Source organism: Diceros bicornis, chromosome 21 (assembly GCF_020826845.1).
Source record: "Diceros bicornis minor isolate mBicDic1 chromosome 21, mDicBic1.mat.cur, whole genome shotgun sequence".
Taxonomy (NCBI): domain Eukaryota; kingdom Metazoa; phylum Chordata; class Mammalia; order Perissodactyla; family Rhinocerotidae; genus Diceros; species Diceros bicornis.
In genome coordinates this window covers 44,588,947-44,606,744 of record NC_080760.1, presented here as the reverse complement: position 1 = coordinate 44,606,744, position 17,798 = coordinate 44,588,947, and the positions used below count along the sequence as shown (strand labels likewise).

The 17,798-nt window shown below is 40.7% G+C and overlaps 1 protein-coding gene across 3 annotated transcripts in view; it reads left to right on the top strand.

The window, feature by feature from the left end:
* ASAP1 (ArfGAP with SH3 domain, ankyrin repeat and PH domain 1) overlaps positions 1 to 17,798 on the top strand; it is a 355,431-nt gene that overhangs the window by 255,146 nt on the left and 82,487 nt on the right. For all 3 annotated transcript variants that reach the window (XM_058564945.1, XM_058564942.1, XM_058564946.1), the window contains 3 exons: positions 8,463 to 8,538; positions 9,680 to 9,766; positions 16,501 to 16,601. In XM_058564945.1, coding sequence (XP_058420928.1) covers positions 8,463 to 8,538; positions 9,680 to 9,766; positions 16,501 to 16,601 — 264 coding nt within the window. The remainder of the gene's footprint in view (positions 1 to 8,462; positions 8,539 to 9,679; positions 9,767 to 16,500; positions 16,602 to 17,798) is intronic.

Genomic DNA, 17,798 nt, shown 5'->3' with positions numbered 1-17,798 from the left:
AAACTTGCCCGTTACTATTAAAGTCTGTATTGAGTCGATGGAAGTTACAGGGAAAATAGTGCAAGGACTCTCCAGAGTGTTCCAGACAGCTCTCATATTTTTAAGCAGAATAATATAAAGGTCATTAGCACTAGATAAAATGCTTACTCTCCAAAAAGTTTAAATTTGTACTTTCCTTTGATAATCTCTCTTATTCCTTTTAATAATGTTATGTCTGGGAAGATCTTTGATTTTAACTGAAACATTTAAGGAAGTCGGCGTTAATGTTATGGGAAACACACAAGGCTTGAGTCAGACAGATAGATGAGTTCACATCCCAGCTCTGCAACTGGGTAACCATGAGATCTTTATCAGGTGCTTCTCTGAACCTCAGTGTCCTCATCTGTCAAGTGGGGTGTAGGTTCTTAGGGAGGATGTGAGAATTCAATGAGATCATGCCTATGGAGCACTTAGCCCAGTGCCTGCTACATTGTACGTGTTTGCTGTTGCGACGATTCTTAGTGGCATTAAAAATCATTCATATATGGGGGCCAGCCTGGTGGCATAGCGGTTAAGTTCAAGCACTCCGTTTTGGCAGCTCATGGTTTGTGGGTTCGGATCCTGGGCGTGGACCTGTGCACCGCTTATCAAAGCCATGCTGTGGCGGCATCCCACATAAAGTAGAGGAAGATGGGCACAGATGTTAGCTCAGTGCCAATCTTCCTCAGCAAAAAGAGGAGGATTGGCAATGGATGTTAGCTCAGGGCTAATCTTCCTCACCAAAAAAAAAAAAAAAAATCATTCATACATGTATTTTATTATACAGGATTGTTTCTCTTCAGGAAAAGCTTTTTAATGATCAAATTGTTATGTACATAAATTTGATTTGTTAACTTTTTTCCTCTTCCAAGTGAATTCTACCTGATATGAATATGTTTCAGATATTTAACAAAAATAATAAATTGAAGTGGAAACAGATTCACATTTATAAAGTAAAGTTTGCCCACAAAAGCCTCGTACTGAAGACCTTTGACTTCGTGGTGTAATGAGGCGCTTATGAAACTTTGAAATGTGTTGTGGTAGTCCCTGGTTTTAGTTTAGGGTGGAGTTTTTCATCTTTCATCAATTTTAGTTTTCCTAGAAACATATCATTGCTTTGAGACTTTTATAGAAATAAGTGAATCTCTCAGTCTTCTCAATTACAACAGTTTGGCAGCAAATCTGATTTCACTTGATTTTAGAAATCTCTTTTGATCTCAAGCTTTCTTAAGTCTGTAGAGGAGGGTTTAACCTACATGAACATGAGTTTCCCAAAATGTAACATGTTCTGTGAACTATATACATATATTAGCCTTTGTTAGTAAAGGTGAAAAGAAGAACAGCTCTAACCTGTATAGCTAACACATCCTCCCTTTATTCTTTTTGTCTTGGCTTTTTCCCTTTCCACAAATATTTATTAATCTCCTAACAAAGGCCAGTACTTTGGCAGGATCTGGGGTAAGAGATGAAACAAGACTTCTGCCCTCAGGAGTTAATTATGTGGTACAGGAAGTAAGTCGGGTCCATCAGTAATCATAATGGGGCATCAAGAGAAGGAGAGACTTCTGACCAGAGACACTAAGGAGGGCTCCTTGAAGGTGGTGGTGGGACTTGGGATTGGACTTGGAAGATGGCTAGCATTTGGCCGTTGGAATCTGGTAAAAGAGTCTCTCCCCAGGGCAGAGAGAGATCAGCCAAAGGAGACCCCACCCAGTAAAAAACCTCCTTTTGGGGAGAGATCTTCGAAGACATCAAGTAGTAGAACTGCGTTGTAATGGGATTCAACCCTAGCTGCCCCATGGTTGAACCCCAAGAACTCCATCACAGCAAGAAGCCAGCATAGTGGTCTTTCAACGACTTCCCTTCCTCTCTCCTGCTTGAGTCAATCCCTCAAAACCCTTAGTATTTGGGTATTGGGCCTGTAAAGCATCCTCAACTTAGATTTAAAAAAAGAGAGATTTCATATTCTAAGTCCTTATTCGTGTTCCCAAAATGGTTTTCAGTATGAAGTCAGGTGGTGCTCAAGAATGAAGTTGCTCCAGTGATACCTATGTACTCGGAGCAGCTCATGAGGGTGCAGCCGCTGCGATGGAGAAATAAAGGGAGCAGAAAAGAAGAGCTTTTGACTTTTTGTTACCCGTTTCAGCTCACCCACACCAATTACTCCTCACTTTCAAACGTGAACATTGTCAGCACACGCTGCTTTCAAAACAAACGTATTATCCTACTGCCCACCCGCCCTTTTTACCACCTAGCAAGTATCATTTTGAGCTGCACAGTCAAGAGCACTTACAAACATTGCTTTATTATCCTTGATCTTACAGGTAATAATGGCTAACATTTGTCAAGAGCAGTCAGGGAATTGTAGCTCAAAAAAGATCAGTAACTTGCCCAAAGTCACATTCGTTTAATAGATGCTCAATAAATATATGTCAACAGACAAAGCACAAGAAACCAAACCAAAAAAAAGTAGATAAATTGAACTTCAAATTAAAAACATTTGTGAGTGAAAGAACACTTTTAATAAAGTAAAGAAACAACCCACAGAATGGGAGAGAATATTTGCAAATCATGTATCTGATAAGGGTCTAGTAACCAGAACATATAAAGAACTCTTACAACTGAAAACAAAAAGATAAATAGTACATTTTAAAAATGGACAAAGAACTTGAATAGCCATTTCTCCAAAAAAGATATACAAATGGCCAAAAAGCACATGAAAGAATGCTCAACATCATTAGACATTAGTGAAATGCAAATCAAAACCACAACGTGATACCACTTCACACCCACTAGGATGGCTATAGTTAGAAACAGCAACGACATAACAGAAAATAAGTCTGGGTGAGAATGGGAGAAATTGGAATCCTCAGTACATTGTTGGTAGAAGTGTAAATTGGTGCAACTGCTTTGGAAAATAGTTTAGCAATTTCTCAAAAAGTTTAGTATAGTGTTATATGACCTAGCAGTTCCACTCCTAGGTATATATCCAAGATAATTGAAAATAGGTATTTAAACAAAAATATGGTCATGAATGCTTATAACAGCATTATTCACAATAGCCAAAATGTATAAACACTCAAATATCTATTAGGTGATAAATAGGTAAACAAAATATGGTATAACCAGACAACAGAGTATTATTCAGCCATAAAAGGGAATGAAATATTGATACATGCTACAACATGGATGAATATTTGAAACATTATTCTAAGTGAAAGAAGCCAGATGCAAAAGGTCACATATTGTGTGATTCCATTTAAATGAAATGTCCAGAAAAGGCAAGTCCACTGAGACAGAAAGCAGATTACTGTTTGCTGGGGGACAGGGGAAGCGGGGAATGGGGAGTCACTGCTTATAGGTATAGGGTTTCTTCTTGGGGTGAGGAGATGTTCTGGAATTAGATAGTGGTGATGGTTGCACAACATTGTGAATATACTAAAAGCTACTGAATTGTACACTTTTAAATGGTAAATTTTATGTTACATGAATTTTATCTCAGTTTTAAAAAGTGCGAAGAAACCCAACAAAACAAAAACAAAGATTCATGGAACTTGTAGTTAGAAGGTGACAGAACCAAGTCTTGAACCCACATCTCTCTTAACTCCAGAGTCCATGCTCTTAATTTGCCAGAAATTTTGATTTGATAAGCCTGGGATTGGGCCTGGACATTTATATTTTTAAGAATCTCCATACGTGAGTCCAATATACCACTGTCTGCTGTCTCTCTGATCTGAACATCAAGATGTCTTTGCAGTTAATTAGTACTTACACTAACACCTGTACATTCAAGTTTCTTCAGTACCACAGGACATGCATGGAATGTGTCTGGGAGAAAATGTCACCCTGGTACTTAGATAGCTAGAAATCAGTACCTGACTCAGTCGAAGACTGAAGCTTAAACATCAGGCTTTCACAAGGGGTTGATGGTTGATATATTAAGAGGTCACTTTATTTTTTAATTTGTTTTATGGTTTGATCTATCTTATAGTAACATACTCTCTATGGTACTCCAGGATATCCTGACTTTTTTTGAAAATAGTATTATGCTCTCTAAGCCTTTCAGCCTTTCGCCAAATAACACCTCTTTCTAAGCCAAGCAGAACATCTGATAAAGGGGTCTCAGGGAAGCACTCTTGTCTGTCTTTTAAATTAAAATCAGAAAGAACATAGTGTTTTCCTTCCCCTTCATTTTTTAGACAGAATGACTTAAGAAAGAAGTGATATACACAGCGACCCTCTCAGGATAGAGAAGGTTCTGGTTCATTCTAAGAAAGATTCTCATGAGCTTGCACTCTGCAGCTGTGGGTGTGTTACAGCCTGTCAGTGTAAATGTGAGGGTCCTTCTGCCATCAGTTGGCAACTTATATTTTTTTAGCACCCAATGTCATGAAAATATGGTCATATTTCTTTCAAGCTGCTTACTTAAAAAGTGAAGCCAATCTTACTGTGTCCATAAGGTCAGAGAAACAATGGAGCCCATTTTGCTGGCCATCATGTATTGAACCGCTTCTCTGTGCCTGGCGTTTTAAGAACATTGTCTCAGTGCTCACAAGAACTCTCCAAGGTACATGGGATGATCTCCATTGCCAGTATAAGGAGGCTGAGGCACAGAGATCCAGGATTCTACTGTTATTCAGTAGGAAAGCCAGGATTGGGAACCAGATCAACTTGCCTTTTTAATTACCTGTGCTCCAGAGATAGGAAAACTTGTATTCAAACCCAAATCTGTACTTAATAACTAGATTATCCTAGTCAAGACATTTGACCTCTCTGGGCCTCAGTTTCCTTATTGCTCTCACAGGTTAATACTAATAATTACCCATTTTGGTGGATTGTAATGAGACTTTTAAAAAGGCATATTCCATGAATTGTGCATCATAGTGAGTGACTGGCATTGAGTAAATACTCAATTACTTGCTAGCTGCCATTATTATTACTACTACTGTTAATAGTCATCATCTATTTTCCAAAGATTCATTATATTTCAGTAATTTACAGAGAAAGTGGCTAAGGGACCGGTAGGATGTCATAGAGGTAATTCCCCCTTCTATTGGGAAGGCTTGTGTGTTCAAGTTGAGTGATGGGAAATCAGAACTGACACTCGTGCTTCACTTTCCAGTTAACAGGAGACTTTTATCTGTAGTAGCTCATCTGAGGCTCCTTGGAGCTAGAAAACCTCCACATTTGGAGATGAGCATGCTCAAATCACACAGGAGAACCTATCCAAAGTTATACATTCAGTAAGGTTTAGAGCCAAAATACATACTTTTGACTTATAAGCCCATGCATTTCCACTGAACCAGAGCCAGCTAAAACAGAGGGAGGAGGAAATGGAACAGAGGAGCCCACTGCCCTCAGTGGAATGTTGTGGCTCTTGAGTCTCACCCCGCCCGTAGCTGAGACTGAACCACTCAGGGAGGGGTTCAAGGACAGGAGGAGGGGTCACCAGAGGGGCAGTGCAGTTGGCAGCATGTTGGCCTTTGCTTTTTGTGGTGTTAACTAGTGACCATCAGGACTGATGTGTTCTGCCTGCAACCTCTCCTCTCCTGCTCCTGCTTCTCAGCAAAAACTAGACGTTGGCCCTAAAATAACTTTTGGAGAGGGCCTCAGCTCAGCCTTGTCATTCAGGCTGAACATTGATTCTGTTCTTTGATTTTGTTTTGCCTGAGTAAAATATATTTTTTAGAAAAATTTAGTACATGAAGTTCACAAGAAAGAAAAAAAAAAAACCTGTAATTTCCTCATTCAGATTACTAGATTTATGTATATGAAATTGGATCATACTATAGATTAAAATGATTTCTCATTACATTGATTTTTCTTAGTCTGTGTTTGTAATATTCTGAAGAATTTAACTATAGGAAAATAGACTTGTTTGGGTCTTTCTTTAGCCTTTTAATTGGTAGGTATTTGTCTCCTTCCAGCTTGTTCTCGCTGATGATAAATAACTTTTCATTTTTATCAGTGCCATCTCAAACTAAAATAATGCCCTTTTCCTCCTTAAAATGTATGTGTTTTATAACATTCCTTGCATGCTGTTCAAATCTCAGTTTGCTTATTCTTTATTTAAAGCAGCACTGTCCAATAGAACTTTCTGAAATGACTGAAATGTTGATATACTTTGCTGTCTAACGTGGTATCCACTAGCCACATGTGGCTACTGAGCACTTGAAATGTGGCTAGTCAGACTTAGTGAACTGGGTTTTAAATTTATTTGATTTTAATTAAATTATCTGCATGTGACTTAGTGGCAAATATTGAATTGGAAAACCCAGATCTAGAGCATTGTCATTTAAACCCACCTGTGTTTTTTTTTAACATGATTAAATTCCTTTCATGTTGAAAGTAAAAAACATCTTTATAAAAATATCTGCAAAGAATCTGTATTCCTCTGGGAAGGAAATAAGTCCTTATATGATAAACCTATACAGCTCCACGGAAGAAAACCACGCTTACTGATAACATCGCAGCTGCCCAGCATTGTGCTAAGTGATTTCATATGTGTTCTCTGTATTATTCACCCCATTTAATGCAGATAACATGAGCAGGAGTTGAGTGGCTTGTCAGAGTCCCACAGCTTATGAGTCCTAGGGCACAGATTCTTTGCCATAATCATCTGACCCCAAAGCCCTTGCTTTTTCTGCTGTAAGAAGTCTTGACAGCATCCATCTAGCACTGAAATGTTCTACCTTCAAAATCTTTCTCCAGAGATTAAGTGCAGTATCAGAGATCAAAATTGGTTTTGCTTTGGTTAACCTTGTAGCCATACTTCTGACTCCTTGGCAGGCACTCCTTCCCAGATGTAGAAGATGCTGGTTCAGGTTAACACTTATGGATGGCCTGCTCTGCAGAACACTGCCTGCAGCTCTATGATTGGCGCTTAGGCCTGGGCACGAGCATGTGCTCAAAGGTGCCATCCCCTTGACTGGCGAGACTAGGGAAGGTTGCTTGGAGAGGTAGCGACTGAGCTGAGCTGCAAAAGAATGAGAGTTTGACAGGCAAGTATAGTGGGGAAGGGCATTTCAGGCAGAGGGAACAGCATATGCAAAGGCTTGGGGAGCAACTGGAAATAATGTAGCATGGCTGGAGCCCAGAGTTTTTAAGGGACAATGGTAAGAGATAAAACCAGAAAGATATTCAAGGGCCAGAATATAGAAGTTATTCAATTCATTACCAAAAAATTTAACTTTCATCCCTCAAGGCAGTGATGAAAACCTAAATGTTAAAAGACGAGAGTTAAATGTAGCTTAAAGAATTTTGGAACTTGTAGGATTTCAGTACTCACTCTGAAGGCCAGTTCTGATAAGGATGTATTTTAACATAGAATGTACTTATTAAGCTAAAAAGAGATATATGGATCCCAAAATGTACCCTAAAAACTCTTGATAGTGCTTCCTTCTTAGCTGCTTACTGAGCATCTGCTTGTGCCGGGCCCACTGTGATGTGGGGCTGAGAGACAGGCCTCGTCCTCAAGGACCCCATCCTTTTGTGGACGAGAGAAACACAGATCAAGTATATGGAGGAACAGTCTGCCGTGGCAGCATGGTTAGAGCAGCTTCCAACAGGTGGAGACGTCTAACACTGAAATAAGCGGGGCTGCTGAGTGGAAGTGCTCAGAGAAGAACTCTCTTCTCTGGATAGCTAAGAGCAGGGTGTCAGAGTCGGAACCTGGGCCTGAATCCCGGTTCTGCTGCTTACTAGTTGCGTGAACAGCCTGAGCAAGTTAAGTACTCACTCTGCGCCCCGGTTTACCCTTCCAAATGGAGATGAGGTTGAAGTGCTTCTCACTTCGTATCAAGGTTGTTGTGAGGAGTAAATGAAGTGACTCACGTGACGTGCTCAGCGTGCTGGGCGTGTGGTGAGTGCTCAGCCAGAGTCAGGGCTTGTTGTTACTCGGGGAGAAGCAAGGCACCCTTATATACGTGGTAGGATACAGCTTTCCAAATCCATCCGTGCCACTGATTCGACATCCTGTGTTTCACGTGTGTGTTGGGACACAGGGGTCTTTGGGGAACTGAGAGAACGCTGACCTTCCTCCAGCCTCTGTTTCTAGTTCAGTCGCATCTCTCCTGAGAGTGTCCAATTCGACTTGATGATGTTCCACTGCTAAATGTGTCTGTCTCTTTTGAATTCAGATATGGCACAACCAGGAAGAATTGTTCTGTGTACAGAGGGCATACACAGTAGGAAATCAGTGTGTTGGGACTGCAACTGTTATTTGTAGTGTCTGTGTGATATCTCTTAGCACATGTCAAATGTGCCCATAATTTGTTTGTTGGTGGTGCATCTTTATAAAATACTGAAATTAGTTTTATAAGTTTTTTGTGTAGTAATGTGGGTAGAGAGTAAATATATATATAACTATTTTCAGATTTTTCAGGTAATTGTGATTCATTTCTTTTTTTATCCTCCTGGTAAATCTCTGATGTTTTCCCTTATAGTTTCTTTCAAGATGGCTTGAAAACCGCTGATAAATTGAAACAGTACATTGAAAAACTGGCTGCTGATTTATATAATGTAAGTTCTTTATAAAATACATGCATTTCAACTTGCTTTTGTAGAGGAATATCAGTGAATTTGAAATCTGTATTAGAAGAGTATTGAAGAAAAGACAAGGTTAAGTGATGTGTCAGTATGAACCTAGGGCAGATAACCTGCAGTTTAACTATAAAAGTCATCACTGGTCACCTAGTCCACAGGATGTTTTGGGGGCATGGGAGGAGCAGGGAGGAGAGTGTACAGCCATTGGTTCTAGATGGCTCTGCGTTCAGGGTTCAGTAACATTACCTATGTGTGCCCTTCAGTCCACAATTGCAGAAAGAAATTTTGATCTTGGAAGGATAAAAATTAAGTGACTCTCTCAGTAGGCAAGTTGATGATTTTTTTTTTTTGCTTGCTTGCTTAAATTTTCTCTCCTTTTTTTCCTAATACGTAGGTTTTGCTTTTATAATAGGAAAATCAAGAGGAAAACTTCTTTGAGAAAAAGACTAAATGCATACATAGAAATGTCAGAGTTGTTCCCTGTAAACCACTTAGGAAAGAATAACATTAAACATATGTTTTATGAGTGTAACTACATATGTTCAAATAAGATTTTGGAGTTACAAATAATACCTTATATTCTGATATAACTTTAAAAATACACAGCTGTGTATTCTTTCCAATTTTCTTTTCAAAGTGAACATGGTTCAGGTTGCACTTAAGTTCAGAGTGATTTAAAAAAGCAGCCCGAATCCCTTGCCCTTGTATGGTATTTTGTAAACTTTCATATGTGCATTAGTCCATGGGATTCTTGTCATTTTTATGGTTCTCTTCTGGCCCACTCAATCACATCGTGGTGTTCCCACTACCCCCCTTTGAAAAACCAGGAGCAAATGACTCTGTTATTTCTTAACTTTGTTTAAAATAGTACTTCAGAGTTAATTGTCTAGCCTAGATGTATTATTTACTAAGAAAGCATGTTGCATTATTCACTAATTTCCAAACATACTGGTACTTTCATAAAGTGAGAAAATTGTGCCTCTCATATGAAAAATGAGATTGTCTGAAGGACTTTAATAAGGAAATCAACTATATAATTGAATTGTTTGATGAGTGGTATATTTGGATGAATTAAACTGTTCATAGAAGTAATAGAAGAAATGTTTTTCTCTCGTAGATAAAACAGACCCAGGATGAAGAAAAGAAACAGCTAACTGCACTCCGAGACTTAATAAAATCCTCTCTTCAGCTTGATCAGAAAGAAGTAGGTGATCTGTGTGTTTCCAGCAGGGCTAATGATTTAAGCGAGGCTGCTGTGATAGCCTTTGTGTTTCCTGATCTGCAAAGCAGTCACGTTGACAGCTTCCTGCCAGGGTGATGTGAGGACAGATGATGTACAGGATATGTGTGCACCTACCGTATTGCCCAGTGTAGAAACTGTGTTTTAGTGCCCTTTCTCTCCTTATAAAAAAGATATCCCTAACCCCCCACCTACAATTCCGTGACTCCACATTTTCCATCCTGGCTTTGAAGATGTGTACCATAGGAGGGCATCCTCTAAGCCTGCTGGAGGAGAGGCAGTGAAGTGCACACGCCATATCCTCTTTAGATCATCTGTATCTTTCTGGGCAGCCAAAGGGGGCCTGTCTCATTTTCCCACTGAAATAGAGGTATAGTCTGATTCAGAATCCTATGGAAGTTTTGCCCCACAGGAAAATTAAGGTGAGATAATCCTTGGATATTGAAATGGGGTATATAATACATGGTAGATGTTAGATGAATGCAGTACAGATCCTTAATTATAAATGTCAGTTGTTCATTTATTGTTCAAAACGTGTTTAATTAATACCTATTATGTACCAGCAGCTGTTCTGGGCATTAAGCTCTAGTCCCTTCTGACAGGGAGCTCAGCATCCAGTGGAGAGAGTCAGCCATATGAACAGGGACTCAGGCCTAGAGTGGTATTGATGCTGTAAGAGGAATATTGGGAGGTGGCATGCTGGCAAAGAGAGGAAACCGAAAAGCCTTGGAGATGAAAACTGCCTGGCATTTCCAGCGGGCTACAGACCGTTTGGGGCAAGGTGGGCGGAGGAATGAAGGATGCGGTTTCTGAGGTGGAACCTCAGACTTGACTATGGAGGACCTTGGATGCTGGACTAAGGGGATGGACTTCATGCTGAGGGTAGATTAACTAGTGAGCACTGTTTGTTACATGGAAAGAGGTAAAGATTTGCCTGTTTAGGGGCCGGCCCAGTGGCATAGCGGTTAAGTGTGCACGCTCCGCTTTGGCAGCCCAGCATTCACAGGTTTGGATCCCAGGCACGCACTGACGCACTGCTTGTCACCGCTTGTCAGGCCATGCTGTGGTGGCGTCCCATATAAAGTAGAGGAAGATGGGCACGGATGTTAGCTCAGGGCCAATCTTCCTCAGCAAAAAGAAGAGGATTGGCAACGGATGTCAGCTCAGGGCTAATCTTCCTCACAAAAAAAAAGATTTGCCTGTTTATATTATGAAATAATTATTGATTGAGTTTAAGTATATTATCTAAATGCAATATTTAATAATAATCACATAAAATATAGCATTTTTTATATTGTCAGTTCCTCATGTTATTATCTACAATTGCAAACTGACTATTTTTTTTTTTTTTTGTGAGGAGATCAGCCCTGTGCTAACATCCGCCAATCCTCCTCTTTTTTTGCTGAGGAAGACGGCCCTGGGCTAACATCTGTGCCCATCTTCCTCCACTTTATATGGGACGGCGCCACAGCATGGCTTGCCAAGCAGTGCGTCGGTGCGCGCCCGGGATCCGAACCAGCGAACCCCGGGCCGCCGCAGCGGAGCGCGCGCACTTAACCGCTTGCGCCACCAGGCCGGCCCCGCAAACTGACTATTTTTAAACTCCTAAAAGTTCTGGAAGAGGTTCTGAGTTCAAAACAAAAACAAAGCAAAGCCCCTCAAACGTGGGAAGCCTTGCTGCAGAAACACTCATAGTTTAAGGCAGCCCTGAAGATGCTCTTCACTGAGTGAGTGTCGCCTCTCTGCTTCTGCTTCCCCAGTCCAGTGTCTGTATACACGTTGGGTTTTTGTAAAGGGAGAGAAGTCTGTGGCCCTTCAGCATTGGCCCCTGCCAGCCCGCGCAGTAGGCGTCCATGTCCTGGAAACTGGTGTGCTGTGTGCCCACGTCATGTAGAGCCAGCGTCTGCACCTGTGCTTCGAGGCCTCCTTGAGGGTGCTTATTGCTGGCGTACAAGTCCTAGAAGTGGTCTCCTTGAGTGATTTCTCAGGGTGAGAGCAATAGAAAGACCCAAATGGAGGGGGTAAGAGGTAGATCTCTGGGGAGAACATGACGAGGTTTTGTATTGACTGGTATGCACTTAACCACTTCCTGCCTTTGTTCTGTCGCACAGGATTACCTCCTTCCTGTATATGGAAGCTTTCTTGGGGAAAAAAAGGACTATTACAGTCCCTTTTGTTTTGCATAGAGACCAATGTATTCTGCTCATGCCAGCTAAAGAGCAAAGTGATATATAAGCCTCTCATGTACTTGAGGAAATGCACGTGATTTGATTTTTAACTCCACCCCAAATTAATAAATAATGAGTTTTCATTAGCACCATGTCCAGAGTATTTTACAAGTAAAATTGATCTTTCACAGCATGCCTATCCCATTCTCATGCTGTTATCATCTCTCATTGCAAAAATATGTTTAGAAGGTAATGACTTAAATTAAATGTGAAACGAGGCTATCCACCAGAGAGTTCTCACCACAGCACTACTATTCAAGAAGAGTGTAAAATAATGTAAAAATGACCTGAGAAATTAAGGGCACCCAATAAATCATTTAACGTCCTTACGTTCACCAAGTTCAACTTGACTCCATTAAAGGAAGCTCCAAGAATTTGAACTGTAAATAGGATTCGCAGATTTTTGGTAGACTTATTTTGTCTCGTCAAAATAAAATTCTTTATTGACTTCTGGCAGATGTTCTATGAAATTATCTTAAGCTTTGATAATAGTCTAACCTCCCAAAGGAACTTTTGGCTACATAACTATTTTTAGGGTTGAAAATATTTTATTTTTAATGACGATATCCATAAATTGTTCCAAAAATTCCACCTTTCTCCTGGAGTCTCTCAGTAGCCCATCATAGCTGGTTTGCAAGTGGTTTGACAGATTCTGTGTTTTGCTCACCTTTCTCTTCAGTCTCTGGCGCATTGGCTGGCACTCAAAATTACTCAATAAATATTTAGTAAGATGAAACAGAAGGAATCCTTTGCCCGCTCCGTTCATACCTTACGTTAGAAATTTGAAGCTTCTGTAATAGAAGTTTAGTTTTAAATTGGATACCAGAAACATTTATAACTCCGTTAAATCAGTAAGTGTGTAATTGCTTGCAGTTTAAAAAGATTTGAGATTTTACTCCTTAATAATGGATTTTGTATGTTAATAAGATTTTCTAATAACAAAGTAAGGTAAGTTGTCTGTGCTGCTAATAGAGAATGGGAAATTGAACTCAAAAATAATACCATAGTTTCATTCTATAGTTTACATTTCTCGGCTCACATCGTGGAATTTCCCCACAGTTCTATTTTAAGTTCATTGTTTGAATTTAGTTTTATGTTTTTTGCCTGAGTGAGTTTCTTATTTGCGTTTCTCTTTCCTCAGTACATGTTGATTTCTATTCTGCTATCAAAGGATTCAGGACCTATTTCGTTCCTTAAGTTGTGTTTTGTTTTGTTTTTTAAATTATCGTTAGTATTAACAACTCTCTGAGATTCACTTTCTCTAAAAGGAAAATCCTCTTTTCATTTGTCTGGAGTCCCCTGCCAAGCAAGCAGAATGGCCGTCATTTCTCAAAGTACAGAAATAATATTTTGTGTGACTTTCTTAAGCCGTAAAACTCATTAGTAGTTAATTTAGGATTGTTGATGGTAGACTTCTGAAATATGTTGCTTCCTTCTTGCTCGGTTTAATGGAATAGGCTTCTGAAGTCAAAGCCTCGAGTTCAGCCACCTGATTCACCTTTAAAAGCATATTTGTCTGGGCCGGCCCCGTGGCTTAGCGGTTAAGTGTGCACGCTCCACTACTGGCGGCCCGGGTTCGGATCCCGGGCGTGCACTGACGCACCGCTTCTCCGGCCATGCTGGGGCCGTGTCCCACATGCAGCAACTGGAAGGATGTGCAGCTATGACATACACCTATCTACTGGGGCTTTGGGGGGAAAAAAAAAGGAGGAGGATTGGCAATAGATGTTAGCTCAGAGCCGGTCTTCCTCAGCAAAAAGGGGAGGATTAGCATGGATGTTAGCTCAGGGCTGATCTTCCTCCCAAAAAAAAAAAAAAAAAGCATATTTGTCTGATATAAAGCAAAGGCTGTTCGATCTGCTTGTTATTCAGAATTTAAAGTTTATTTAGGCTAGTAATAAATACAGGTAGGAATGTCTTAATGTTAATTTTACAGAATGTAATAATTTTCATAAGTTATCAGTGTCTGAATCCTTGTTTAAAAAAAAGTGCTTTCATTTTTAAAACTTAGGATTTTATTTTAAAGGTTAGCAAACCAGTTAAGGTGAGAGATGCATGGTTTCAAAGCTTTCAGACACTCTAGGAAGTACATAGGCAGATAAAGAGAAGTTTAGTTAAATGAAAAGGTTCCAAGGAAGAGAGTTACTCTTTTAATAAGAGTTAATATCCAAGGAGATTTTAGATTTTGTTGTCAGTGTTTTGAGGAGGTATAAATGTGGCAAAGATCCCTGACTCCAGATCTATAGTTGAGTAATTTTCCTGTCATTTCATTGGGGTAAAGCAGAAAGTGCTGTGGATTTCCTTTATCCCAGCCTCCTGTTGTGTCCCATGCCTCAGTCTACCAGCTGATCTAATTTTCCATCCCAATTGTTCTTTAATAGTATGATGGACACATTGCCACCTCCTTCACAAAAACCGCGTGTGTCATTACCATTGTTAGTGGGGACTGTCACTAGAGGCAGTGGTAGAGGAAGACTGCTGTTTGCCTGTGTGAGGTATAGTACAATCCCTCAGTCATATCTCCATACGGAAGGCAGGAAAGTACCTATCAGGGAGGACAGCGTGACCAGATTACTGTGAGTGCAAGGCGGTGGCCCTGGTTAAAAGTAAACATGTAGGGGAATTTTTCAAGAGATTCCTACTCCCCACCCCTCCCCAGGTGATTAAAATTGTCCGGTTAGATGTTTCAGCTGGAGAGCATATGGCCAGTTAAAGAAATAACTCGGATTAAGAAAACGACTGGAGTTTGTAACCTCTTTTGTGTGAGTCAGCTTGCCTATTCAAGTGTGCAGTCAGCTCTCAGTTACTTACTGGAGAGAGCAGGACAGTGCATGGTCAGAGTGTGAGCATCCACCTCAGAGACAGGGGTTGTGTCCCATTCAGTGTCCTCAATACCTTCTCAGTACCTGGCTTTTAGAAGGGGTTCAGGACACGGTTTTGAGCACAGAACTCATCACGTGTAGAATAGCCTTACAAAGGTGCGTTGTCCTCGAGATGTTCCTTCAGCTATGATTAACGTTCATTTGCATCCACTGAGCACGCACTGTTTGGTCCAGAAGGATCCTGAATGCCAGAAAGAGACCGTCCTGACCTTAGAGGCATGCTGTACACAAGCCATCAGTAAATAATGGCTAATTTAGGTGCCTCCCGAGTCACCATGACATTTCAGGGGTTGCTTATGAACTGGATATTTCTATTAAGGTCTCTTCACCTGGAAGACAAACAAACAAAAACAAAAAATCCTACAATTTGTGACTCTTTAGATTTTCTAAGTGATTCACTTTGGGTTTCACTGAGGCATTGGTTCTCTATACACACACTTCAAGGTCTGTCAGCCATTTTAGCTTGGTGAAATGTGTACCTCATGTTCTCCCATTCAGCTTTTTTTCCTGTTCTCATTCAAATGACCTGAAATAAAACTTGATAAATATAAAGATATTTTATTGTCCCGTCACTCCAAGTTTATCATGATTCCAAAGATGTGTGTGTGTGTGTGTGTGTGTGTGTGTGTTCCGGTGTTAATTATCTTTACAATGATGTTTTCTCTGTGTATTATAAAAAGTGCTTAAATTAAGAGTGATAAGAATGAAATTAACTATATTTTCAAATGTTCTCTGCCTTTTTCTCTGTTGCTTTTGCCCTTCCTGATCGAAGTCTAGGAGAGTAAGTCAATACTTTTTGTGAGAATGCATTGTCCTGCTTCTGTGTCTAAAGCCCCATGTTCTCATTCGACGGTCCAACGTTCTTCATTTATTTCTTACATTTTCGCAGTGCAGTGGTTGTGTCTGGTTGTGCCTTCTGTAGAAACGATGGGGGTATCCGCAGAGTGCTAACATTACGTCCGGCTTATTTGCATCTGTGTTGTTCTGTTGGCCCTTGTCACTCTTTCACCACATCATACACTTTTCACTGCCATAGAATCATCTTTTTTAATTAAAAGCATGGTTATAGGTATATTTTTACAGAGCACTAGTTAGTTACAAAACAAGAATTTTATAACAATCCTTAATAACTCACTCAGAAGGTGTACTTTTTATCGTGGGAATTTTAGCAGAATACGTGGCAAGAGAAAGGCGTCCCTTAGGGAAGAACACATCCAGGTTGCATGAACTTGGTTTGTGGTCCACTTCCGCTTTCAAGCCCTTCCCGTGCTTGCCTCTGCTGCCAGTGTAAACTGGTTTGAGTCATAGAATAGTCTGTCACTGCCGTGTGTTTGAAGAGGAGCTGGGTTCTGAACTAGAAATAGGGGAGGTGGTCCCTGGGCTCCCACTCTGCCTGGGACTTGCTTGTGACTCTAGCTATCCTTTACCTGCCCAGCTTCCTCCTCAAAAATAAAGGCAGGGACCTGACAGTCTTAAAGTTTCATAATTTTCTTAGTCCAAGACCAACGGGCAAAGGCTCAATGGCAGTAGAGTCAAGGATTTGAGAATTGTGCCAGCATTTGTTTAATCTGTGGTTTCTGTTTTCTAGGATTCCCAGAGCCGGCAGGGAGGGTACAGCATGCATCAGCTCCAGGGCAATAAGGAGTATGGCAGCGAGAAGAAGGGGTACCTGCTGAAGAAAAGTGATGGGTACGTACAGGCCAGCCTCGTGTTCTTGGGTGTGCTTAGCATGCTTACTGGGTGTCAGTAACCTGGGAACTTTTCCCAACCTCTCAAATAGGAAAACACACTTAAAAGTTTTCTAATGCACTAGCTCCAGACCGTTAGCACCTGGTTTTCCTCAGGTAAGTCTGAGATATAACCTGCTATCTTTAGAAGAAGCAGTAATTGTTGTGGGGTCCCTAAATGGCTCCTGGAACTTGTAACATGCAATTGTAGGAAGACAAGAACCGAGTGGAACATGAAGCAGGCAAATGGCTTGCTGACTTCACACTCGCCCACCTCTCTGCCTTGATTCATTGCAGTTTTCTCTCCTAGGGTGGCCACCTGGCTGCCCAAACCCCAACCTTGAAAGTCAACCTTGACTCTCTCGTTCCTCTTACATCACAGGCAGTTTAACAACAAACCCTTCCATTTCTAACAAGAAATAGTACATTTCTTGCCATCTGTGCAGTCCCGCTCTGGGATGAGCCACCGTCATCTGTCCTGGACTGTTTTAGTAGCCTCCTAACTGGTCTCTCTGTCACTCACTCTTCCCCTTCTCCAGTTCATCTCCACACAGCACTCAGAGGAGCTTTTTAAAAACAAAACGCTTCAGGTCCTTCCCATGCTTGAGACGCTCAGTGGCTTCCCATTGCTTGCAGGATCTTGCCCCTGCCTCTCTCCAGCCTCATCTTGTGCTGTTTTTCTCCTCTGGCCCTGACACACTGGCCTTCTTTCTGTTGCTTGAACAAATGGTTCTGCTTCACAATAAGTGTATAAGTAGAATCTTGATTATTCACTTTGCTAATTGTCATCCTTTTTTAAAAGAAAGCTTCTTGTTTTCTGATTGCTTGTGGATACGTGCTCCTTGGCTATATCTAGGATGCGTGCATTTTTTTGTTCTGTTTTAATTTATTTGTTAAAATTGCAACTATTTCTCCTATAAATTTGTGAGATCACTGTCAGTTTTGCTCATCATTTACTTATGCATTCAATAGATGTCTTTTGAGAGTCTTACTATATGTCAGGCACTGTTGTAGACACTGGGAATATAGCATTGAACAAAAGAAAGGCTTTATCCTTGTAGAGCTTATGTTCTAAGGAGGAGACAGTAAAGAAGGAAATATATGGGAGGTCAGATGGTAACAAGCGCTGTGGAGAAAGATAAAGCAAGGCAAGGGGTAC